General features: G+C 38.8%; 3 protein-coding genes and 1 long non-coding RNA gene across 5 annotated transcripts; 2 read left to right on the top strand and 2 right to left on the bottom strand.

Moving 5' to 3' along the window:
• Positions 1–77: 77 nt before the first annotated feature.
• Positions 78–5,927, top strand: LOC137139007 (receptor-type tyrosine-protein phosphatase V-like). The gene is made up of 11 exons (XM_067525627.1): positions 78–399; positions 858–933; positions 1,128–1,227; positions 1,315–1,405; positions 1,497–1,573; positions 1,664–1,798; positions 2,374–2,496; positions 2,594–2,754; positions 2,880–3,015; positions 4,162–4,232; positions 4,352–5,927. The coding sequence occupies exons 2-11, from the start codon at positions 929–931 to the stop codon at positions 4,563–4,565; spliced, it is 1,113 nt and encodes a 370-aa protein (XP_067381728.1). The 5' UTR covers positions 78–399; positions 858–928; the 3' UTR covers positions 4,566–5,927.
• Positions 5,005–15,095, bottom strand: LOC137139005 (transcriptional regulator QRICH1-like). Of its 2 annotated transcripts, XM_067525625.1 has the most exons (12): positions 14,853–15,094; positions 13,938–14,226; positions 12,333–12,425; positions 12,095–12,235; positions 11,216–11,992; positions 10,923–11,100; positions 10,677–10,831; positions 10,443–10,557; positions 7,748–7,856; positions 7,442–7,590; positions 7,249–7,339; positions 5,005–6,362 (listed from the first exon to the last, which is right to left on the bottom strand). In XM_067525625.1, exons 2-12 carry the CDS (start codon positions 14,190–14,192, stop codon positions 6,176–6,178), a joined length of 2,250 nt encoding a protein of 749 aa, XP_067381726.1. In that variant the 5' UTR covers positions 14,193–14,226; positions 14,853–15,094; the 3' UTR covers positions 5,005–6,175. The 2 variants fall into 2 exon arrangements, with proteins under 2 accessions (XP_067381726.1, XP_067381727.1); XM_067525626.1 differs by lacking the exon at positions 12,333–12,425 and having other exon boundaries at positions 14,853–15,095.
• Positions 15,096–16,580: 1,485 nt separating this feature from the next.
• On the bottom strand, positions 16,581–24,040 carry qars1 (glutaminyl-tRNA synthetase 1). The gene is made up of 23 exons (XM_067525624.1): positions 23,844–24,040; positions 23,123–23,273; positions 22,715–22,824; positions 22,548–22,623; positions 22,393–22,457; positions 22,146–22,199; positions 21,713–21,770; positions 21,513–21,587; positions 21,305–21,390; positions 20,831–20,917; positions 20,648–20,747; positions 20,484–20,562; positions 20,158–20,397; positions 19,984–20,076; positions 19,719–19,856; positions 19,284–19,371; positions 19,050–19,196; positions 18,832–18,933; positions 18,654–18,746; positions 17,622–17,749; positions 17,471–17,537; positions 17,266–17,391; positions 16,581–17,128 (listed from the first exon to the last, which is right to left on the bottom strand). Exons 1-23 carry the CDS (start codon positions 23,952–23,954, stop codon positions 17,078–17,080), a joined length of 2,325 nt encoding a protein of 774 aa, XP_067381725.1. The 5' UTR covers positions 23,955–24,040; the 3' UTR covers positions 16,581–17,077.
• A 204-nt stretch (positions 24,041–24,244) lies between these two features.
• LOC137139009 (uncharacterized) lies at positions 24,245–25,119 on the top strand. The gene is made up of 2 exons (XR_010916254.1): positions 24,245–24,653; positions 24,737–25,119. It is a non-coding gene; the product is annotated as an uncharacterized lncRNA (long non-coding RNA).
• The last annotated feature ends 1,398 nt before the right edge of the window (positions 25,120–26,517 follow it).

The raw sequence follows: 26,517 nt of genomic DNA, 5'->3' as shown, positions 1-26,517 counted from the left end.
TACTGACCTCATTTTACCAAATGATGATCAATAACAGCAAAAACCGGGACTAAATAAATAAATACCCGTAAAACCTAAATATGACAAAAGAAAAACAATAATCTGTACAGAGAAACTGAAAGCCAAGTAACAACAGTTTGTTTACTTCGCGCAAGGAACATTGAGCACAAAAGGAGGCTGAGACAATCATACTGACATCGCTCACAGGAGTTAAGTGTTCCTCTCTCCACCCACTTTTTTCCAAAGAGTCTTCCTGCTCAGACACAGACAGACAGAGAATCAATGAAACCAGACAACTCAAACCTTTATGAGGACTTGGATCAGTGTCGTCTCTTTCTGTGTGGCAGACTCCGTGGCCGGTTTTTAAAGGCAGTGCTGAATCAAAAATACGCAACTATTGTGAGTCGATTTTGTCCTTCTGCTATTTGTGTTTGCGGTGGAGAACTAGTTGGAGCCGGTTTTCTTTCTGATCTATTCTAACTATTTATCCTGTTGGGCTGTGCTGGCTACATATCCTCTTCTCTTACAATGAAAGTGAAAAGGATATCATTGCATTAGAGTGTGTATTTTTCCTTGTTTAGTACAGTAAAATTGCAAAACTCAACTGCCTCAAGGCATGAACAACCGCAGGTTCTTACCTTCTTTACAGGTGTAGCACAGTTTCTCTCCTCTGGACTTTCTGTGTGTGGTATTTTTCTGGTGTCACACAACTCTGTAAAGTAGGTAAATTAGCGGCAGGTGAAAACAAGTAGGAGGCATAGATCTTCTCAGCTTTTCAGTTTGCTGTAACACTTCTCCACTGATTTGATTTATAAAAGTTTACTTTAGGAGACATGTCGTGGTATCTCTTTTCACAGCGTCAACACTGACCTCATCATGGCTGATATTAGTATTTAGAGTACAAGGTCAGCTTAAAGAAACAAACAACATGAGGTAAGGCTGACTAATTATTTCTCACATTAATTAGAATATGCTAATTAATTAAGAGGCTGCTTATATTCTATTATAGTTATGTCCATCCTATGTTAGTTCAGCTGTAGTGTGTGTGTTATCACATTAAGTGTGCAACCTTTCACCATTGAGGGCTTCAATGATTCTAAATGGATTTAAATACTCATGTTCTACAGGGTGCAAACTTTCCCAAGATCACAAATTCTAAAGGAGTTTGATTTGCGATGCCAAGCACTTACTGCCAACAACAACAGAGGCTTTAAACAGGAGTTTGAGGTAACTACTTTGTTTAAAAAATTAACCTGGATTAGATTTATGATTGGTGAAGCTAGAAAATAAGTGTTCATGTCTTTGGCACTGAAGGAGCTGACTGATGTTGGCAAAGACCTGCCAACCAGAGCGGGCGACTCAGAGGTCAATAGAGTAAAGAACAGGTACCCCACCATTTTGCCATGTAAGTGCAAAGCTTATACTAGAACAAATATCAGCATCTACTGTATGTTCTGCCCCTGTATGAGATGTTTACCTGCTACATCTGGCTGTAGATGACCACTGTCGAGTGAGGCTGTCCATTCAAAACTCAAAAGCACACAGTGACTATATCAACGCAAGTTTTGTGCCTGTAAGAACAACTCAGCCCGTCGAGCAATTTATAGCTGTTTTTATTAATTGTTATTTGCCTGCAGCTGTTAATGACTGTGTCTGAATTCAGGGTGGAGCATCAGAAAGAGACTTCATCTGTACCCAGGGTCCTTTGTGCAACACCATGGCTGACTTCTGGAGGATGGTGTGGGAGCAGAATGTCAGGATAATTGTCATGCTGACACCACTGAGACACAAGGACACAGTAAGACAACACATAGTTCTACATTTTTGAAGATATTTTAAAAATGTGCTTTTACACCAATAATTAAATAAAGCCGCTTTCATGTCTGTAAAGGTAAATATGAAAATACACCCAGCAGCCACTTAGCTTAGTTTTGACATAACAATGGGAAACAGGAGATCCAGCACACCTTTGAAACTGTCATCTCAAATAACATGAAAGCTTTAGGCAGTTTAACAAATAGCCTCAGAGGCCATATGGGTTTTGGCTCTTGTGCGTCTGGAACAAATTAGGAAGTCAGGTTGTATTCATAGGACAATACATTTTGCAGAGAATATAAGTTAGGATTCATTGTTTCTACTCATAGTTTTTGTACAGATTTGTGATTTGCATATTTTGTTAGGTGGATCTTGTTACCTTTTCACTGAACCTAGCCAACTGTTTCATTTCTGGTCTTTGTGCTAAACTTATCTAACCAGCTGCCACATACAGACCACAAAGCATAGAAGTGGTAGAAATCTTCTCAATTCTAAAAATGTCTAACTTTCCCTTTAGCATGGTAAAAAAACAAAACTATTCCTTATTTTTGTGTGTAGGTTCTGTGTGAAAAGTATTGGCCTCTGGAACGAGGGACAGTTTACCATGGCCTGATCCAAGTGACAACAGTGAGCCACAAACAAGGTCCAGATTATTTTGTCACCTCCATAAACCTCAGACAGGTGAGAGGAAAACACACTTTCCCCTTTGGTTTCTTTAAACTGCTGTTAACTTATATATGCAACATAACTTGTATATGTTCTTGTGTTTGTGTTTCAGCGAGACTCTCCAGCAGACAGGATAATCACCCACTACCACTACCCATCGTGGCCAGACCAGGGAGTTCCTAAAGACTTGTCCTCTCTATGTGCCTTCACTGAGCATGTGCGACAACACTTGAAAGCCATTCCTGCCCTGGGGCCGGCTGTGGTGCACTGCAGGTGTGGACCTTCATATTAAGCCCACTACTGTTGTTCAGGAAACCCAATGTGCCCCTTTCAGTAATTGCAGTTTTTTAGATTAGATTGTGCATTTAAAGTCATTCCTCTGTGTTTGTGTGTTTTAGTGCAGGGGTTGGGCGGTCTGGGACATTTGTGACATCATTGTGGCTGATGCAGCTGTGTGCAAGGGGCATCCAGCCTGATGTTAGGGCTGCTGTGGTGGACCTACGGCTACATCGAATGTGGATGGTCCAGACGCTGGTCAGTCCAGCACTGATACTCACCTACACCTCTGAAAGATTTGAGATCCCCAAGTAAAAGCAGCAATAACAATTTAAAAAAAACCTCACTCACCTGAAAAGATTATTAATTTAAAATCTTACATTAAAAGTACAAATACAAAAGTACTTGTTATGCAGAATATTATAGTTGTGAGTGTTTATTAGGCTAAGTCTAAGTTCTTCAGTGGGTGCAGAATGCTGCGACACGCTTGCTTTCTAATACATCTAAGCGAGACCACATAACCCATGTTGCGTTTTCTTCACTGGCTTCCTATTCACTTCAGGATCCAATTTAAGATATAACTCCCTTTTAAAGCCCTTAATGGTATTGTTATTTTCCTGATCCGGTTACCACTTATGTGGCAAATCGCAATGTCAGATCAACTCAACAATACTTTCTAGTTATGGCGTGATCTAGATCAAAGCGTTGGGGTGTCAGGGCCTTTGCTGTTATTTACCCTAACTCTTTACCTCCTCACATTCGTGTTTTATCTGAGCTCCATAATTTTAAATTCAAAGACTTACTTGTTCGAGCAGGGTTTTGATTCGTAATAAGTGATCTCAGATCGTTTTTATTATTCTGTTTGTTTTATGTTTTTGTAAATTTTTTAGGTCAATCTGTGATTGTTCTCACGCACTCTATAAAAGGTTACATTATTATTAATTATGCATTACAAATTGTTGGCAGCATTCTAATGTATCAGGTGGTTGGAGTTATTTATCTTTTCCATAAATTGGTTTATAGTTTGACATTTAGAGAAATATAATAACTGTTTTTTACAGAACGTTAGATTAATTAGGCTACAGTTTTTAGCTGGTTAGCATAAATTCTGTTAGGAAGCCTGAAAATAGCAATCTGCAAACTAGCCATAAAGACTGATTTCTAGTCCTTATGCTGATTTATGGTCATGGCTATAGCCTCATATTTAAAGGGCAGACTCAAGTGTTATAGGCTGCCTAAAGCATTTAACGGTGCATTAAACAGGTGCCCACCAGTTTCATTCATCAATCACGTTCAATCATTCGTCTCCCTGTTCTCAAACACTACTGTATGTCCACAACTGGGTTTACCCAAACATAAGATGAAGCATCCTCATTAACGCCTCATTCCTTTGTGTGTATTCAGGCACAGTACATATTGGTATATCGGTGTCTAATACACTGGCTTGGTGGAGGAACAGGAGGAAACTTAACACGGTGAGAATAAAGAAATAAGGTGCCAGAGTACAAACACACAGATCTAATTTCAGCACAGGCAGCATATCAGTCAGTGTAACATATGCAGACATTTTAATTTAGTTCGTTCTCTTTTGCAGCACTAAACAGATTCAGGAAGCCAGTTTGAAAGTCAACCACCACATCAAGGATCATCAAGGAGGCCGATCAGGGAGGAGACGTCATCGTCACAGGGAGAATCCTTTACCAGACCCGCCACAGAACACTATACAGCAGATTTTACACCCTAGAAACCTACTGAGGAGGATACTGCCCTCCTCATCACTGTTTAATCCTGGCTCACATAACTCCTGAACTCATACTGTAACTACAAAGACACAAGCAAGACACTGGGTAAATCCTGAAAATACCCACATGCAGTACGCCTGAGCTGAAAGGTAAAGGCCACATAAACAATGCTGTGTATGCTGTGAGATGACAGAAAACTGGGTTGGCAACCTGCAGTTAAATGGTGGTAATGAACCACAGACACTGCAGATTGCACTGTTGCCAGTAGGAAAACAAAAATCAAGGAAATCACCTGCCTTTCGGGTCAAACCTGTTCTTCCGCTGTGAATGAACAGTACTCAGAAACATTGGGAGACAGCAGTGAGCATTAGGTTAAAGACTAATGGTGTCAACAAACAGAATGTTTTGGTCAGTTTTCACAGACTGGAAAAAAATTAAACTTTGTAAAGCTTCTAAAGTATCTGGACAGTTCTCCCCCCCTTCATTTCTAATACTGATAAACTGATGTTGTGAGATGACTTTTATTTAAGAAAATCATTGTGCATCATTTTATATCACACAATGTAGACTATCAGTACATAAGGATGCATGTGCAGAATTGATACCGGACTTGCTAGAAAGGCAGACACATGGTATAGTGGCTGTACAAAAAGGGTCATGTTTCAAAAACACACAGGCACTGCCATTCTCCTTAGATGTCTGGAACTTATTACAGTACATGAAGGAGCTATGAGTATTGTACATTATAGAACATTAAGGGCTAAGCCACCTCTTAGAGTCTTTCATTTGTCATGAAATAAACATGTATTATACAAGAGATCCCACTTTAGGTGAGTTTTCGGGTTGGTGTTGCACTGCAGAGAGAAAGGAGGGTCCAGCAAAAGTCAGCATCCTTCCCCCGTCCCTCTGTCACGTCTCCGCCATGTGGCACGTGCTAGTAGCTGCAGGTCAAGTGGTAATAAAGTTAAGTCCTGATGTGATTCAGTGCTGCTATGCTGGTCCAATAGGAGAAGCCACAACCCAAGCAGCATTCACTAACAAGTAAGTCATCTCCAACAGTTTTGTGTGTCCAAATGTGAACGGGGCTCAACACTGACACAAGTGAAATACAAAGAGTTGGAGAATTCACACAAGCTGAAAATAAGTTTTTAGCCTATGTTTGGCTATTTAATTCAGTCTTAATACCACTGAGGTATTCACTGTCAGACTCAGTGACCAAGGCAGATGAGGGAAAGTACAGCAACAGAGGGTTGTCTAAGAAAAGCAGCATAGCGTTGGCCAACCCTAGTGAAAATATATATGAAGTATATTACAGATTAAAAGAAATTGGGAAAGAAAATTAACAATTGTTCTAGACTATTGGTAAGGAGAACCAACAGTTAAAATAACAGTTAGAGTTCAGGTCTAATAAAAAGATTAGACACTACATCCTTTGGCAAAAAAACAAAACAAACAAACTCAGATTGCTTCAGTAAGACATATTACCTGTATAGTTGTATGTATATGTACAGTCCGTGTGTGTAAGATATGCTGACACATAATGAATATAAACCTATACAAGCCACCCTTGAAGACCACAGAAGGGTGTAAGAGAATAAGAGACTACTAATAATAAACAATCAAAGGCTGGGTGACGAGAAAGAGGAAGAGTCTAGTCTGTTTGTTCTCCAGTCAAACTAGTGCACGCTCTCTGGCATGTTAATGGCTTCCTGGATTTCACGGACGACAAGGATGCGGGCAAGCATCTGCTCCAGCTGTTCTTTTGGGATTGGCTGAGTTGAGTACCAAATAGGGCTGTTGGGAGCCACCACGGGCTCAGGAGTCAGGTAGAAGGTGTCGTTGCGCCCTTTAGCAGTCTGCGGACTGACAGACACACAGAGAACATAGTGTGAGGACATTTTCATAGTATGCTCATTATGAATGCTTAAATTCTCTGATGTTTAGCAAAAGGACATGAAGATTTACTTTGAAAACCAAGCATTTTAGCAGATTTTTCCTCCTTAGTTTTAAATGAGGATAAATTAATGACAAGCTGTTAAATTAAAACATTACAACAGTGTTTTGATAGGCCATTGCTCTGTCATGTGCAGTCCAAGGCATCTACTATAATAATTACTCCATCTTGTTTGATAAACAAGGATTATTGTTACTATGAGTGAGCAAAGAAATTTAACTTAGAAGCTTGACTGCTGACAACTGTACACTAGTCTAGGAGCAACAGTATACACAACATTTCAGCCAAACTATTTAGTCAACCTTCTAAACCTAGGAGACTAAATCTCAATTCATTACTAGATGAAGGCCACATGTCAATCATTAGGATGAATGTAATTCCACAATTAAATGAAAAATTCTATCATTCCTCAATACTCTTCCAGATGACAGAGGAAACTGCATGGAGTTATAACTAAATTTATCTGGAAGATTGACAAGGGGGAGTCATTACATGCCATGTTATGTTTTTTTTTCAGTTGCCTGGAAACAGCATGTACTCCATTTTCCCTGTCAAGTTTTATTTAAAGGTAGCAGAAAAAAGTTCAAAGAGAAACTGAAATACTTTACTCTCACCATACCCTGGCCAAAGTGAAAAACACCACAGCCATTGAAATTTGCATTTAAGTGGGAGGCTGGTCTGTATTTGTACAATTTAGGGGATAACAGCATGTTTATACCTCAAAGAACACGTTCCTCAATAAAAACTATTTTCACTTGCCAATTTCTTATCATCCCTCTATAATGTTAGATTTACCATTTGAAGAGGTAGAAATCGTAGAGTTTTATAGGGCATCGCAGTGGGTTGTCTGGGTCTTCCAGCTGCTCTGAGTACATGTCATCTGTCACTAAACAAAAATAAAACACGTTGAGAAAATAATTTATTTTCTTTAAAAACTAGCTTTCATCTTAGACATCTCAGCACAACTCAGACCCATGTGTTCTCTTACCTTTCTGTCCTATGAATCTCTCTGTTGACTTTAGGTATCGGATGCTGGTGCTTTTGTCTTTGGGGTTGTTAGGACTCTTCCTGGTGTGCCTAAGCACCTTAGAGAAGGCTACTTTTAGATGCTGATCTACTGTTTTCAGGTGAAAATACCTAGGGAAAAATATTATTACATATTTTATATGTAATTTAATATGCAATTTGTATATTAGAAGACATATGGGGGGGGGGGGGGGGGGGGCTTATGTACAAAAGTATCTGACAGTACATGTATAAAAAAAAACATCATATCCAAAGGCATTGTGCTCACTTTGTGTTGAAGAACATTAGAGTTGTGAGCAGTGTTGAAGGGGAATGAGCTCCCAGCTGTTTACATTCCCAAAGCATCTCCTCTGTGACATGACTGGGGATAATGTAACCTGATATGGGAAGGAAATAGCAGATATAAAAGCCAGGCATGGAACAAATCACCAATCTGTTATTTTCAGCAATCACAATTGGGATTACATCATTCTTTCATGCCCTATAATTGTAGTAGGATACCTGGATACTACTCGACAATTGCCATTTTGCATTCAGAATGCTGAATGCACTAAAAGAACAATTTCAGTTTGAGTCCATAACAGCAAATTTTTATCACAAACAAACCACTCCAGAGTTTATTTGGAATGGGACTAAGACCACATCCAATAAAGGGTCAGGGTGTGGTTGTATGAGCCAACTAGGGTTTCCTCGGTTTTTTGTTTATGCTGTGTATTGTGTACTGTATTCTGTACTGTGTTACGATTAGACGTACGGATGATTTATGCCTTTGATGGTTGCCTTTGTAGTTTACCTTTTAAGTTAGTTGTCCAGTTGTTAAGGGAATGATGCATAGCAAAGGTTTTTTACAAGAGATGCAGTTCGACTCAGCTACTCAAGGTAGCAGACTTGACAAGGTAACTGGAGCACAGGGACTGACTACAAGGTGGTGTGGACCGCAACAAGGTAGATGTGAAAGGTTCAGTGTGTAGCTGTGGAGGCACACGGTTTCTTACAGAGTTCTGTGGATTCAGCCATACTTTGAGATACGGGTTCTGTGGGTGTAGCTATACTTTAAGAAGCTTGTTTGATAAAACTGTTTGTGAATGTGTTTGTGAGCTTGTGTGTACAATTAATCCATTATCGGCTAAGTTGAGAAACAAATACAATAAATCTTCAATGTTCGTCATACAGCTCCCTTTCTGTATATTTACATTATTTTGAGATCTTTTCTGACTTTCACATTTAAAATGTCAGTAAAAAAAAAAAAAAAAGGATTGACCATAATTTAATAATATAATGAAAAAAGAACAAAACTTCTAAAGATAGGCAATATATTACCCAAATAATTTCCACAGTTATGAGCAAATGCCAGTTGTGAGTTGTTACATGTTTCTCAAATGTTTAACTCAGAACTATTTGTATGTAGAGAACAGGGTATTTTTTTCTGTGTGTAGTGTTTACTTTCCTGTTCACTCCCCAGAATGATTTAACCAATGGGGGCAAGACTATTGCCCCATGACCTCAAGTAATGCATTTTGATTCACTTGGATTATTCTGCATGTGAAAGAACCAAAGGGACATTTACAAGTTTCTCCCCTGACTTGGACCAGAGCAAACAAACTACAACAGACCCCCAACAGTGAAGAAGGCCTTGGAACACCACATTATGCTGAAACATTTTTAGCAGCCAGAAATGAAGATAACACATGTTAGCTTAAATTTTGCATGTCCAATTAGTTTATTAATATCACAATAACTAAATTCAAAAATGAAAATAATAAACTGAATCATTTAAAATAGCTTAATATAAAGGTTTAATGAAATAATAATAGAATAATAATATAAATTAATAATATTTAATAATAATTATTATTAATTTAATAATAAAATGTCAAGTTATTTATAAAATTTTGGAAACTAGACGTTTGTTGATTTAGAGTTGATGTGCATTTGGTCAAACTAACAATTAGGCCAAAGAAAATAATTAAATTCATAATTTTGGGGCAAGGCTATTCAGCCCTTAATATCATATATTTCCAGAGGGCACACAGGCCACTTGTCTGTGCCTCAAGTCCAATAGACAGATTGACATGTTGGAGCACGTTGGCTATATGTCTCTTTGTCTGACCAATGGAAAAAAAAATCAATGCCTTTTATTTTTAATTACTCAGAACAGAGTCCCTAATGGGTGGATTAACAGTACTCTTTAATATTCTCATCCTGAAGGGCAGCATGACCAGTATCACTTGTAAATGAAAAGTGTAAATAAAATCATAATGACAGCTCATCACTGTTTTTACAAAATGATTGTAAAGGTCAGGTACAGTGTACAACTGCATTTACACTTTACATTAGGGATGTACCTTTACCAGTATTTGGTCCAGTACTGCCCTTGTGTACTTGTAATCGTACTTGGAAAACGGTAAACAGTTAGCACCTTTATTGGTACTGTGCGTTGGCGAGTACTCAAGCTTAGCATTTGTACACAGTCTGGAAAAAGGCACTATTGGTACATCCCTACTGTAGATAAATTGATGTGTAGACAATAAATATTTTAGTACAGCTAAATTAGCATGTGCATCAATTTGTAAGTAACACTGTTTTCAACATGTAATGGTTTTACAGCCTTTATGTTTTTCGTACTACTAATACATTTAGCTTAAATAACACAGCTGTGGTTGTTTAGAGCTGAGATCACTCCAAGAATCTGAGATATAAGAGCTGTGTCAGAGCTTATGAGGCCAAACCAGCAACTATGGCTGTGTGACTTCTACACATTTATTGGGGTAATTAGCCAAATGGAAAACTGCAACTTTACTACCCTGCTTACAAGGTGTCACCATTTCTTTGCATACAAAATGCTGGTGACATTACGCTAAAAGCATAAAGGCTGGCAGGTCTGCTGTAAGTCAACTACTCATCTATATATCGTTTCATCAAACAAAGGAACAGATGTCACGATAAACAATTTCTGTTCTCACCTAGTGGATGAATGGTTGGTCTCCAAGGCTCCAGGATTTGATGCAGACTCTGAGCAAAACGAGTGTAGTACTGATCTGAGAAAATGTCGTCCACGCGACCATTATCAAACAGATACTGCAGAAAATACAGAGGAAAAAAAGGGGGCAATAAATTAGGATTTCCCTAAACACAATACCAAAAACAGACAGACTGGAAGGTGACGATTTGCTTGTGCATGCACGTTGTGAACTTACTTTTTGAATGCATAGAAATACATAGTAGAGAACATCTGCCTCGTAAGACTCCCCTTCCAGCCCCTGAGCTTCTGTTGTCATCAAAGACAGACCCATGCAGAGCTCAGCAACTGCACATGACACCAAGTCTTCCTGAAAACGAAGTGCCTGGCGTCCTAAAACACACAATTACACACATTCGCAATTGGGTCGACAAAGACAGCAAGGATGTTTATATTAAATAATAAATTATGTATGTGTACTTACGGCCAATTGGGGCAAGTTTATTTTTGTCAGATTTGTCTAACTCTGCATTTTTCCGCTGAGCCCAGATCCGCCACACATCCAGGCCTTCTTCTGGCTTCAGCGTAGCAGGCAGGAGCAGTTCCTGCACCTGCACTTGCTGTTGGCCCTGGCCATCTACTTCTGCTACTACTGTCTGACCCTGCACATAAACATAGCAAGACTGTTACACCATGCAATAAAAATGTAAATATGTGTCTGGTCAAGCTAAAATAACAATTGTTATTACATTATTGTTATAACAATTGTATTAGTACCTGGAGCTGCTGTGTGTCCTGCCCTGTCAGCCCCTGTGTATGCAGAACTTGCTGCTGTGGGTCCCAGATAAGGGACTGTGTGGCGTTGGAGTAGCCCTGTACTGCCACTGGGATGTGGATGTTTCCATTCATCAGCTGGGCAGGAAAAAGCGTGTTTGCAGCCAGTGTGTGCACCACTTCCTCCTGGCCTCCCATTGCTCCTGAGCTTGTTATGCTGGAAACAGCCTGCGCTGTCTGACTTTGACTGGCAGGGATTTTCAACTTGTCATTTTCAACAGTAACTTGTGTTGGCATTGTGGTCATTGTAGTAGTGTTTGCGCCCGCAACCTGCACTGTTCCATAAGCCTCCTGGGGAATGGCAATGTGCGTGACTTGCTCACGGCCTCCAGACCCAGCAGGAGCAGAATACACAGGGATGGTCCAGGTCTCCCCTGTGGGACTGGTGATAGTACCTGTAGCACTGTAAAGGTGGGAGCTGTCCACGGTTAGGAGGTCTGGCCGGAGGGACACGTAACTTTGCTGCTGGCCCTGTCCCTGAGGTATGGCCAGGACTGTCGCTACCTGCTGGCCAGGCAAGGCATAAGACACAGTGATGGGCATGTCCATCTTACGCTTTTTTGCTGGCTGGAGGACACCTGCTCCCTGGGACGTGGCAACTGTGGTTCCCAGTACCCTCCTATCTGCACTTTCCTGCTGCTGAGTGGGGGAGAGGGCCCCCACTGTCTGGATCTGAATCTGTTGTCCTCCTGCAACAGCTGCTACCAGCTGGGCTTGTAGCTAAAACACATGGGAAGAAAAGGATAATTAAATTAAATTTGTGGTTGATGACAAAATGTATAATCCTGCTGATGCTGTGTCTATCTGTGTGCATGAGCATACCTGCTGGTGCTGCTCCTCTGTGAGCTCCCCAGGCTGAATTAGCTGGGCAGTGGTCACACCTTGTAGCTGTTGATGGGAGCCAGAGGGCACTTGGAGGACCTGACCAAGCATCTGGCCTTGCTGCTGGCCCTGGATCTGCACCTGAAAATACATATAAAAAGGCAATATTTTGTAAATAGAGAATGACATAAAATGGGAAAAATGCATATAAGAACAAAAGTTTGTAACAAGTATGAACCTGCACTATCTGCTGCTCTGTATTTTGCTGTACAGATTGTTGCTGAGATGTGGACTCCTGTATCTGCTGCTGCGGCTGGACCTGCACCTGAACCTGCATCAGAAGACAGAGTCTGTCAGACAGCTTCACTTTGAGGACAAACCTTTTAATTAATGGTCAACTGATTGACCAGTTGGCCGATTAATTAGGTCAATTTTTGACATTTTTATTCAATGAACATTGGCCAATATCTGTGGCCATATGGCCGACTAATTAAAAAAAAGTGTTTATACACATCTGGAGCTTACATTGTGAGACTTTCAGCTGCATATGCGATTAAACATTACAGCGTACCGATTTGTAAAATTATTTGAGGGCATTGAGATGCATTGTATTGGCACTTGAGAGCAGTGAGTCAGATTAGCAAACCTGAAAATATAGGTATGCTGCAGTCTCTCTCTGTCTGGTCTCTGTGACCGAGGGCAGAGCAGGGCTCCTCCTCATGCATAGAGCGAAGAAGAGAAAGCACAGAGGGAGCCCAGGTGAGGTGAGATTTCACCAAGGCTATTTTACGACTGTAAACGCAACATGAGTGACTAAATGCTTATCAGTGCACATGCTATACAAGTAAAACTCTTTGAATAACGACAATATCAGCCTGCCTGCGATCTCTCATCCATTGTTCTGCTAATCAGCGCGAGCGTGTTGGCTGATGAACATGCCAAAGGGAAGACTTGACTGTATGTAGGCTAATGCACAGTTTAGCCTAATTTACTACAAATCTTAAAGCTGAGCACGTTCTGGTGGACTTTCTGACACCAGGCCACATTCCTAAACCCACCCATCCCTCTGCCAGGGGTAGACTACCTACTCAGCAAAGTGACATGACAGAAGGGGTGGGGGAGAGATTCATTCATTCATTCATTTTAAAACCTAACCAAGTGGTTAAAGTAAGGTTTATTTTTAATGCGGATTTTATGTTTAATTAAAGTGAAATAGTCGTAACTGGAGTTGATTCAGCTGCTGTACGATCATTGTGGAAGATGCTGCTATTGAAATGTACTGTGTTGTACACAGACGATTCTGGTCTTAGCATATAAATTATTTGATACAAATATAGTAAAATAAATAATAGAACCACCTGTTAGAGGCTGTAGTGTTTGATGCTGTTGAGCTCTGTTGTGTTCCACTAAGATAATCACACAGTCAAACCAGCACATATTTTAACCCATCAAGAAGTGAAGAATTATACGAGGCAATTAGTTTTTGCTGCATGTACAAAAACTGGCTGTGTGTATTTAATGATTTAATAATATAGAAAATTAGCTTTATCAGATATTCTTGTTCTTGCTGTACAAATATTTTTAATTTTATAATTTTTTGTTTAATCTGGTTCTGAAAACATTTAGATATATTTTCAATTTTCATAAAGTGTTAGGTTGACTATATAGTTATCATTTGCTAATATTGAATAGTATTTTTTATAATGCAAAAGACACGTCAAAGAGATTAAAAAGATGTCAGCATAAAAAACTGACCATTGGCCTCCCTGTGCTCTAAAAATCAGTCGACCACTACTGTTAAGCAGATTGCTTTATTAACATTTAGGTTAGTGAACTGATTTACCGGGCAAGCCAGTTCCAACAGTGACCCTGCCACCTCTGTGCTGTCGGTGTAGATGCAGTTAGCCTCTTGTTGGTAGACCATTGTAGTGGTGGTTGTAGTAACATCTGCACTTTGCTGACTAAACTCCTGCAGGGCATCTGGACCCTTGCTGGCCAAGGACTCCAGGAACTCCTTCATGCGATGCTGAGGAATGCTCCGAGCTTTCTGTCTCACCAGCTCCTCATAGGAGCTTGCACCATCCAGGGAGTTATTCATTACAGCTGATAATGCCCTCTTCTTTAGCAAGAACCTGTTGAAAAGGTGGATGTATGCTGAAATATTAATTCAATTTCAAAACCATAAAAACCAAATTGAAAATCAAGACCAATAATTTTGAATTTAACATAAAGTGATCAAAAACGTCGTGTTGACATCGGCCGAATGTTTACAAACTGACCTACGGATTGTCAACACTGTCAGATCGTAAGACGAAAGGGTTAAATCGAGCTGAGTGTATGCGAGCTGGGACAAAAGCGCGGTCACTTTCCAAATCCGATGGAGTATTCAAAGCGGCGATTTAAAAATGCTGCATAATGAACGCATGCAACTTTTACATTACAATTAAGTGTAAAGTGTGTTAGCTCTACAACAGCTAATCTAACAGCTGATTACACAACAAGCTACGTTAGCCAGATGCACGGCTAACTAGCCGCGTGTTGTTTGCAAATAAGATCCAGTCCCAGTCGTATATGGCTGTGTAACTATGCCACCATATCAGCGAACGACAACACGCTCCGGATGGTACATAAGTGAACAGGAAATAATTGATGCAGAGCAATTCTCTTGTGTCGATAGCATTACGTTATACCGATTGTGTTTTCTGTTATCTCCAAAGCTAGCAGGCTAACGTTAGCCGTTTGCATGCGCGCTAGCTACCTCTCTTCCTCAACGGGGCCGAGGATCGAGCCGCCCACAAGCGCTTCTCTGCCCTCGGAACGATACTCCTCTTCCACCGAGTGGAAAATCCAAGTGTTATTTGACTTTCTTTGTGATGGATTTATTTTTTTCTTTTCGTGATTTTCGTTAGATGGTTAGCTGTAGTTTTTTTTTTCTAAACCACTCATATTTCGCTGGGCGCCATCTTACACCAGTAACCCTAAACCAATGAGCAAGCGATTTGTAACCATGTCTAACTCTCACGATGCTTTCTCTAAATCATATCGCGGCAATTGCCTCACGTCGACTTGTCTGTTAAAGGCGACACACACTGGCAGACTGGCTGACCAGATTAAGTAGATGTCAGAACCACCTTAAAACCCAAGTTATGCCAATGAGAGGCTCCTAGTGGTTCATCGGCTTCTGATTCTTTTAAGGTGCTCCCCAAGAGATCCGCTGAGCGTTTGGGTGGTGCTCAGCAGTCTCTGGGCAGTTGGGGGTTAATTCCCACGCACTAAGTTTCAGCATTGGCTGCATCTACCACGCTGATTGTGTTGTGGGTCAAATGTCTGTTGGAGTATTGATTGTTATTTTTTATCCCTGATTGGTAAAATTAGAGGACCTTTTATGGCCCCTCACGTGGAAGTTAAATAATAATTTGTTAAGGCATCTAGAAACCAGCAGCTGAAATTTGAATAGCACATTAATCTGTTAACAGTAAATTAAATGGTGTCTATTTGCAATAATGATTAATTATCCATAGACATCTTTTGTCTGGAACCAGCTTCTCAAATGTGAAAATGTGGTCGCTTCCATTATTCTATTTATCTAAACTCAAGAACGTTTTGGAATGTTGGTTGCTAATAATAATAACAACAATTAAAAAAAATGTTAACATGGGCATCAGGAATCAATGAACATTTTCAACTTTCTTTGGACAGTGTTTGTACAAAATCTAATAGCCTGATCAAATGTATAGATAGTTGCAGCCTTTTAGTTTTCATAGAATTGAAAACAATTATAACCAAATAATAAATAAACAAGGGGGCCAATATAAGCTTGTTCTGGTTGGTAGGTAGTGGTGAGAGTGCCTCATTTCATCTTATCAAAGAACAGCCATTTAGGAGAAGGAACCCTCTACATATTATCCAGTGTATTTTATCAAATACAGTAATGGTTGAAACAGTTTTTTTTTTAATGTAATTTAATTTAAATGTTGATGCAGGGAAGAGTTTTTGTGTATTGTTTGTTTTAGAATGATACAGCCCTACAAGTGTAGAGGAACATTTGTTTGGAATATTCCACTGTGGAGATTAATTAATGTAGGCCTTTGTTGCACAACACAACTAAAAAAAGTATAATAAATATATTAATACTGTTATTGGCCTGGACCAGTTTTTTTTTTAATGACTGAGCTCATGTTTTTCATTGTTCTTGATATTAGAGGTTACATTACAGTCATTACAGCCTGCACTTCCAATGGTTACATCATCATATGCACATAACTAATTACTGACACCCACCCCTACATTAACGGTATGAATGCGCCATTTAACATACACAAAATATCACAATATAAATATCATATGAATTCGCAAATACTGCATATTCACATCATCATACTTTTGAGTTCAATGTCAGTATGACATTGGATTCAGAAACATACATTTTAATTATCTATTAACCCTTTTTTATTACCACTTAAACTACAGTAATAAGACATAAAACTGTTTTTTTAAGTATTTATTTTTGTCAAAAGGACACATGCATCTCTCTTTCTTAAAAAAAGACATGGTTTGGCATGTTACTCAATACCTTTATAAGAAAGTAATTTATGTCAGTTAGAAGCATCTCCTCTGTGTAACACTTGTGCAGAGCCAATATGATGTCTTGTTGAATATTGAAAGTTTTATACATTCAAAAAAGAAGAGACAACACTGAATGCATGCCGCTGCGGAAAAAAGAACTCCCACTGGGCAACCTTGAGATTGATCAACTGTAATTTTGAAAGACACAGTTCTGTTGTGAAGAAATCACAGGTGACAATCAACAAAAAGAAAATAATTTTTTTAGTTTCACAGATTCATTTAAACTGTTGAAAAGCAGTTGATCTCAGCCTAGCCAGTTTGGGCCTTTACTGTTATTACACATTAAATGATGCTGACAACTTGAACATGTATCTGTGGGTTCAAGAGAAGCAGGAGATTTGACTTGATCTCCATCAATCAGATCTTCCCTGGATCTTCCTTGAGGGTGACTGTTCTATTGAAGACAATCTGCCATGAAAGAAAAATTAGTTACAATTAATGCTCGAATTTCACAGGTTTAAAATGTTTTTTTTTTATCCAATCATTTCTGAAATGGGCTAAAACCTTTCATTGGTAGGTTTTAAGGTTGTTTAATTCTAATGTACCTTGTCTGCAGTGCTGTCAGGGTCTAGGGAGAAGTAGCCAACTCTCTCAAACTGGAATCTGTCAAAAAGCTTTGCTCCCTTGACAGAGGTATCCACTAAGGCACTGCGGATCACCTGCAGGGAATTCTGATGCAAAAGGAAAAATACATTAACCAGTAACACATTCCATTTAAGTCTTTTGTCACATGAGAACAGAGGTACTTACAGGGTTGATGTCACTAAGGAAACCATTGGGCACTTCAGATGGATCCTCTGGGTGTTTGTGCAAAAATCTAAAAAGAAAGTGATAATTGTTCGTCAGGCGAGTTTACGAAATGGAGTACTAGCTGTAATTGTTAGTGTTGTTTGTGACTTACAGTCTTTCATAGAGTCGCACTTCACACACCAGTGGCTGGCTGACCCAGTGGATGAACGCCTTAGGTTTCTCTGCAGTCTCAGAACTGCAACAGGTCACCTTCAGTTCTACCACTTTTCCCTGAGCATCCTTAAAATAGCGGAATAAAAAAAACAAAACAAAGACATGAATGACTGCACACAAAGTACTGTATTAGAAAGTACTGTATTAGGGAGTTTGGAAGCTTGTTTTATAGCCTAAATAAATAAATACATACATAAATAGTTTAGTCATCATGACTAACTTTTCTTAATGTTTAACTTTACTTAAATGTTGAAAACCAGTAAACACTTTCACAGGGGGCTTTATCATAGCTTTATCTTGGCTTTATCGTATGTCTGTAAGGTGACCTTGAGTGTTGAAAAAGGCGGCAATAAATAAAATGTATTATTATTATTATTAAAAGTCTAAAGCAAGATCAGGACATTTATGTATTATAAGATATAGAAACCCTGTTATAACCAGTCATGATAACCTTTGTGACAGGTTGTTTCAGCAGTCACAAACTTTTATTCTGCAAGTGGAGCAGTATTCAAAGCTTGATTGTGAAAGGCACAATAAAAGATACTCTCTTACACCGCAGTACAGCCTTATAGCAACAATGTAATACTGCAGTTCCAAAAAATCCAGTGGAGTGATACATCTTTAGAGAAACCGATGTCAGAACTGATATTCTCCCAGTTATTAATTTAATTCCAATCATGTGAATCAATTTAGGCTTATTAAGATTTTATTTTTCAACCAAAAGGAAGAAGCTCTTGACAAATAGGGTGTGTTGGAATAAGTAGGTTACAGGAGTTATTTCAATGTGTCATAAATTGTAATTAATACAATTTTATTGTAGACAAATAAAGACTAAACTCGCTATCACCAGTTTCTTAATGTTAAAAGAGCTCATATTAAGGTTAATAAAAATGGGATTGAGGTATCTCTATCTAAATAGCAGTAGAGATGAAAAATGCATTTTTAATTTCACCATGATTTTGATTCTTACCTTGATGACCTTCTCGACAGAAATGACATACCCAGCATGCCTCAGGCCAACAGGCTGTTCTGGGGTCAAACGTTTGTAACCTTTCTCCATCACCTACAAACAAAAATGAGTTATCCATCACGTGTAAAATCTAAGATTGCTACAAATAATGTGACAGTATTTAGTTTTTCACACCGACCTCTCTGAAGTCACTGTGTTCAATGAAGATTGTACGTGTGAGCGGAACCATGTGGCTGCCTTTGGCCTCGTTGGAAGGAAAGTCCGGTACTCTTACCTCTGACTGAGAAAAGAAAAGAACAGAAGAAAGATTCCATGGCTGCAATGTTAAATATTACTCTATGTGAAAGAAAAACGATAAAATTTATGTATGGTGGTGTTTTTTTAAGTCTCACAAACCTGTGAGTTCTCAGGAAGATTAGTTATAGTGATTTTGAGTGGTTCAAGCACGGCCATTGCTCGGGGTGCTGTGTCATTAAGCACGTCTCTCACACACGACTCCAGTAGGTGTGGCTCTGTTGTGGTTTGGGAAACTGTGACTCCAACCTGCCAAAAGATGTAACATCTTATTTTACAACAGCACCATCCCCTTACATTTAAGTACTAGTTTCTCCACCGATCCATTCTGCATACCCGTGCACAAAAGTTGTTTATTGCCTCTGGTGGAAAACCTCTTCTTCGCAGTGCGGTCAAAGTGAAAAGACGGGGATCATCCCAATCTCTGTACAAGAAAAAAAATCTTCTACAGTTATCCCGCAGACTTTATGTAGCATTTAAACAGCACAGCTCACATTTTATTCTTTAAACACAGTCACAATATTACACTTATCTGTTACAGGAGATGTGCATTAGTACAATAAGCTTTAGCCCTTTTCACTTACAATATTTGATCAAACTATTGAAGCGAAGGCTTACCTAATATTATGCACCTGCTGTACAAGAGGAAGTAGTATCACTACAGGTAAACAATGGTGAACTGAAGTTCAGTGACTAGTTTAACGTGACTACCTCTTTTACACTATTTCATCAAATAATTACAAGACCCGCTGTTTTGTGACATAATTTTACCTGACAACACCGGTCTCCACTAGCTTGATGATTTTTCTCTTGGACACCACAGTATATGTTAGGTTTAGGCGTCCATATTCCCACTGAACAGGACAGTACACATCCAGAGCATTACACAGCCAGTAATAAGATGAACGCCTGAGAGGAAATCAAAAGAACAACAAAGAAATAAAAATGAGAACAAAATCAATGCTGTTAAAGGGCAAGCATTATTCAAAGGTGTAAATAAAGATGAACTAATAAGGATGAAGGAACTAAACTATACCTGGCTTGAAACTCTTTGGTACACAGTGAGTGTGTGATATTTTCAATTGAGTCACACAGACAGTGTGTGTAGTCATAAGTAGGGTAAATGCACCTGAAGAGAAAGATAACACATTTGTGTAGAAACATGTTGTGAGAAGGACATAGTTTTTTCAAAATGTGTAGGGTTTTCTACCATTCATCTCCTGTTCGATGATGTGGCGTGTATTTGATTCGGTAAGCCACAGGGTCCATCTTCCCATCTTCCATGACCATCTTCATCCTGAGTGTGGCTTCTCCTTCAGAAAAAAGACCCTTCTTCATCCTCTCAAACAACACTAGGGACTCTTCAGTGGGTCGGTCTCTCCACGGCGATGGAGGAGCATTATGGCCTTTCAGTTCTTCTCCCCTCTGGTGGCACACATAGGCATGACCCCTGAGGGAAGACAAAATCAAAAATTAAACATCACCTAAAGGCTTGTGAACATTTCCCAAAATGTACACACAATTCCCCACACTCACCTGCGAATAAGATCCACAGCCAGATCATATAGCTGCTGAAAGTTGTCTGATGCGTGTGTGACAGCATAGGGTTTGTAGCCTGTGTAATACAGTAACACTGATGAGAAACAATTTTAATAAATTTGTTTGACAACACTTTCACCAAATTAAAAGTGCAAATTTACCAAGCCACTCCACCATTTCCTTGATGGCAGTGAAGTATTTTTCTTCCTCTTTCTCAGGATTTGTATCATCATATCTTAAAAAGCAAATTCCATTGTTTGCCTACAGGAAGAGACCAGATTTAAAAATCACAACAGAAGTTTAAACAGCTTATATCACAGTAAAGACATGAAAAGAACTCGTACCTTTGCATAACCAAAATTGAAGTTAATGGCTTTGGCATGGCCGATGTGAAGGATGCCATTGGGCTCAGGAGGAAAACGAGTACGTATCTAAAGGAGTTCAGAAACAGGAAAGGCAAACATAATAAATGTGATTAAATTAAAATAATCTCTTCAAGTTAACAGGGCTCAGCCATAATGTTTTTTATCTGCCAGTTATGTCACGTAATTTGTCCATAAAATGGAAGTAATTAGTCAACAATTGTTGGTGTTATAAATGCTAAGTCAATATCTTTAAACAACTTGTTCTGTCCAAACGTAACACAAATTTTACTATTATATAGGACAAAGAAAAACATCTAATCTTCACAACTAAGAAACGTTCTTGGGAAAGAAGCAATATTTATGCTTGGAAAAAAATAAAACTTAAAAATATATTAGATTATCAAAATAGTAGCTTTATTTTTCCTGTGTGACTAGTTAAATTAATGTGTGTACCTGTCCACCAGTGATCTCCAGGTGCTTTTTAAGCAAGGCCATTGTGTTTGGTGTGAGCACATAGCCCTCAGTTTTAAAGTTCTCTCCTGCAAAATGCAAAGCACCAATGAAAGATAAACATAATTAGTAAGTTAATTGCTCTACTCGTAGATTTTGAAGAAACAAACAGATGTTATTGCTTCAATTTGTTCAGCTGGTTCTTTTGGACCTGGTTTATGGAACTTCAATGACTCTCCTCTGAGCTGATCCATTAGCGACTTTACTTCTCTGGTTGTCGCCTCACCTAAACAACAGAGGAAACAACACGTATACACACGTACACACACACACACACACACACACACACAGACAGTTAAAAGAAACAACAACTGAACCAACCAAGCTAATTCACTCTGTCCCTTTCCTTACCATTTACTGCTACATCCTCTTCCTTCATTTTCACCTCATTCTCTGTGATTTTAGTTTTCTGGGGATGTCAAGACATTAAGATTGCAGTTAAACAAAAATGTTTAACACATAAACATGTGCAGAGAATTGTGAATAAGCTTTTTCACTTCTTTGCAGAGAGAAGTTACAGTTACAGCAAACTCCAGGCAGTTAGCTAGAAAAAAAGGGGAAACAATTAAACTGTTTTTTTCTAAAAGGTAGCAAAATCTAAGCATGACTGAGACTTAGATGCTGGAATCTTGTTTCTTTAATATGCACAAAAAACAAAGCAAGTAAAATTTAAAAAAACATTTGGGATTTTATGGGGGTTTATGTTTATGAATATGTTTTGGTTAGATACAGGAAGGAAACTAAATTGGAGTGATTTCTTTAATAATAATTACAGCTGTAATACCTTAGATTTCTTCTCCAGATCAGCCTCTGTCTTGGGTCCTAAAAGGTGAAGAACCTTTAAGACCAAATGTAGAATTAGTTAAGGTATACACTGGGGTCAATGTACCAAGTAAAAAAAACAACCAACCACACTAAAAGATTTACTACTATACTACTACTACTACTACTACTAATAATAATAATAATAATAATACAACAACAGAATAAAACAATAACAACAACAATAACAAGGATGTCTTTTTTCATACCTGCATGTCCACCTCATTTTTGATGACCTTTCCTTCGGCCCATTTTAGGGCAGAGCGGGCCTCTCCTGCAACAGACATAAAAGCTCTTTGTGACATATGTCCCACTGTTAGGGTTTAATGGTTTCAGAAATATTTCTTTAACTATGAGATCATACCCATTAGCAGTCCCATGTTAAAGTGGTACCTCTCCTTCAATAGTTGTTCTTTATGCTTCTTAATCACTGATTCCACCTGCACAACAATTCACCATAACTTACCACACTATGAAAAGTAGAGTTCCTAAAAGGACATACTTCTGCTCAGTCGTGGCTCATTCACTTACTGCATCTTCGATCTGCTCCGGTGTTACAACCACACCCACCCCACATGCTTCTTCAAAGGCCTTCTGGTTGATGGGATCCTGAGGATGACTCTTAACAAATTCCAGGGCAGCTGCAAGAGGGAGTAGAAATTCATGGAGCAGGAAGGCAAAGCCATTATTTCATCCAGTCGTTCTTATCCATAACCTAATTCTCACTTTAGGTCATCCATACATGCGCCTTACCATCTTCTTTCTGTGTTGGTTTTATTGTCAGGATGCTAAATACTAGATATTTTTTGAGTGACAGATCAATTAGAGATATGAAGCATCAAAAATATGAATTCATAATGTGCCATATTATTAAATACCCTTATATTTTATTAATTACACCATTAATCATTTGTTGTTATTATCAGAAACAGAAATTACCTGCTAGCTGTAGCTCTGTGCAGATTTTGCGCTGAGCTATACTGTCCGAAAGGAAAATCAGGCGTTTGGTGTCTTTAAGGCGAGACGCCATACTGTACAGCAGTGTACCCATGACTTTGTCCATTCCTGATTCTCCATTGCAACGCTGGGCCTATTTAAACCAGTAAGAAAAAAATGAGAATCATTGCCTTCTCTTACAAAATGAGCTGTGCAAAGACAGATAGTGAAATGCAATATCGCTACAATCATTAGATGATTGTCCATGGCTGGATTGACCTTACATGGGACCCTGATTATACATGGATGGGCACTTCCATTGTTTATCCAGGCACCCACAGACCCACCGGTAGCCTACTGTAATGCTCTAATTAGACAACAGAGAAAAACTAAATTGGCAATATTTTGGTTACTGAGTTAAATAATTTAATTTAACTAATTTGGGACTTTGGAGGGGGGCCATGAGCAATTTCCTGCTTTGTTGTCCAGCCTTGCTGAAAACAGAGAAAATGAAAGTATAGAATATTTTGACCCCTAACTAATGTTACACATAGTAGTGGATGACATCTCTCTGTTTTATGTATATATTTAGTTTTTAGTTATTTTAGTTGAAAAACTAAGAACAGCAGATAGAATCGAACTAGAGTTCAAGTCTGTCATATCTCCCAGCTGTCACTGCAGTCACTTAAGTTTCCCCACACTCGTCGTTGAGTCGTAACATTACCTGAGTAATTGCTTCCTTTAGAGTTGCACTCAACGCTTCATTTTTCAGTGTTTCTTTCGCTTTTTGCTCACTAAGCCCAATAGAAGTGAAGAGTGTCAAAGTGTCCGCCATTTTTCCACAGTATTCACCGGCTATCACGAAGCCACACAAACACGCCACAGCCACACACGATTCCTGTCGTACACGGGGCGGGACAAGGCGAGACTTCCTGTAGACCTCAAAGAAATGATGTACACACATGGTAACGAATAGGACACAATAGGAAGAGTTGGTATTGGCCAATCAAAAAGGAGCTTGATTGAACATACTGCCTTACTACGAGAGAGAGGACCAATCAGCGATTGTGTTGATATCAGCAAAGGAGGGGCTACCGGATTCTGGGTAATGTTGCGTCAGATTGACATTTAAGTGCTCGTGGATACGCTTTTCTGTCACTAACATAAATTCAAACTTACTTTGTCTCTATATCAAATACAGTTTTAAGTTTGTTCAACTTTTAAGTACCCAAATGTTTTATATGCTACTTTTAGAAAACATTTGTTTCTCAAATATATATCGATACGTAACACAGTGTTAGGTCTTTGTTGCCCATCATAATGAAACCTGTCCAGACAACTCAGCGAAAGTTGTCAATAAGCTGTAGCTCAAGGGAAAATGACGGCAGACGTTAGTTCCTAATACCTGGGAGTGCGGAAGTCATGTCACATGACCATGCAGCGTTTACGTCCATACACCAGCTGTAACCTGTGTAGGGTCCCGAGGAGGCTGGAGACTTTGACAAAAATATGGCAGCACAACTTTTATTTAAGGGTACCGTGCAAATTTTACGTTTGAAATTGTTAATTACTGTCATAACATGCTAATAAACAAACACATTTATAATATCATTTCAGTTTTGTCAAATCATGTAGTGGGAAACAACGGGTTGTCCTTATACTGCAGGTTGTCATCCCATGTCCGTCCTGCATTGAAGATCGCACAAAGGAGTTGCACGGATGTTTATTTCACTACCAGTCTTGACAGCTCTTACCTGGGGTCCACATGCGTGTAGATCACATATTGGGTTATATTTCCATAGTAGTTAAAATTGTGCGTTGTCAAGTGGTACGACAACAAACCAGTACTGATGATGTCTGTTGTTCATGGTACACAGCCTAGATGTGCATATGATCCTAAAGAAAAGGGCATTGCCAGTTTTTCATGCAAAATGCTTTGAATGTTTGAATGTTGAATATTTTGTTGGCATATGTCTGGAAATAAAGAGTTTTGCACAGAATTACACAAAGGGGACTTTTTTTTTTAATTCAGACCTTGTCCACATATGTGGACAAAATGTTTCTCTAAAACTACATCATTTCAAAAGGTGATGCTTAATTTTTATACTTATGAAGTTCCATTAAGCCCAAATAGCAAAGAGAAATAAAAAATGCATATTAAATTAGAGCTTGAGTCTTAAGAGGTTATGATGGTGACATACAGCTTGAACCCAGTTTAACAACTGCTACCACTTGACTAACTGGTCAATGAATGATTCAATTTAGCATTTGAGTAACATGCTTAGGACTCAAATTGCTATCTGGTCTTTGATGTACATTACCATGTCACATGGTTTATTGTGAAGGAAGGTAGGTATGGTGGCACTGTACTTCTTGTACCAAGAATACTTGATGTTCAGCTGTAAGTACCTTAGAAAAATGCAAGAATTTATCAAGTAAAATTCATGATGATTTCAAGTATGATATTACCCGCTATAGAATATGATGTTGGCAAACTCAAACTTACTTTTTTGAAACTGAGGGAAGAAATCATTGACAATGACATTCAGAAATTCTCATTCAGCTGCTCAACCTCACTGTAAGTCATGCTGTTGTGGAAAGCTCTGACCCAAGTCAGTGCAGTACCAGTGCTCTGCAATTAAGTGCTTCTGTGTAATTTATTAAGCTTCACTTTCCCTCACAAAGATTTTTACACATTTTGTAGCAAATCACATGTTTATTTACGTATAATGACCTTTTTTTATCACAGTTACTTGAGATCTGAGGTCTCTGTATGAATTATTAGAGGACAAACTGTCAACATTTTCAGGGGGCTCTTCACCTTGAAGAGGTTGCCCTTTACATTTTCTCTAAGATTCCTTTTCATTTTACTTACATTTTAACTACTTGCCTGATCAGTTCCTTTATTCTGTCTTGAGTCCTGTTGTCAACCTGCTTCTCGAACACAGCAGAAAAATAACTTGTACTTTAATGCTTGATCTCACATGTTTATGCAATTATACAAAAATGTAACTAGGAAGGTGTATGTCGTACTAGTGTTAAATGGTAACTTAAAAGAGCTGTGGTATTGGCTATTGGATTATTTATTTGCAGGCTCTACATAAAGGCATCTCTAGCATACTTCATTTCATGCATGCTACCCTTCAAAATCTGCAGTAGTGAAAATGTTCACCGATAGGAGAAATGGTATTTAATCTAAATAACAGGTTTCCTATGTCTGATCAGATTTTATGTCATGTGTTCAGTGTATAGGCAGTGTTTATTGTTGTAGAACCAGATGTTAAAGGTGGAACTTATTTTTATTATTTTACATAAAGCCAGTTAATTTAGTGCAGATTTCCTTGCGGTTGGGTCCATTTTCAAGGCCAACAGTTACATCCGAGGCATCACAAAAGAAT

This window comes from Channa argus, chromosome 13 (assembly GCF_033026475.1).
Source record: "Channa argus isolate prfri chromosome 13, Channa argus male v1.0, whole genome shotgun sequence".
In the NCBI taxonomy this organism is placed as follows: domain Eukaryota; kingdom Metazoa; phylum Chordata; class Actinopteri; order Anabantiformes; family Channidae; genus Channa; species Channa argus.
Note: the sequence above shows the minus strand (reverse complement) of the source record. Positions and strands in the feature narration are given on the sequence as shown.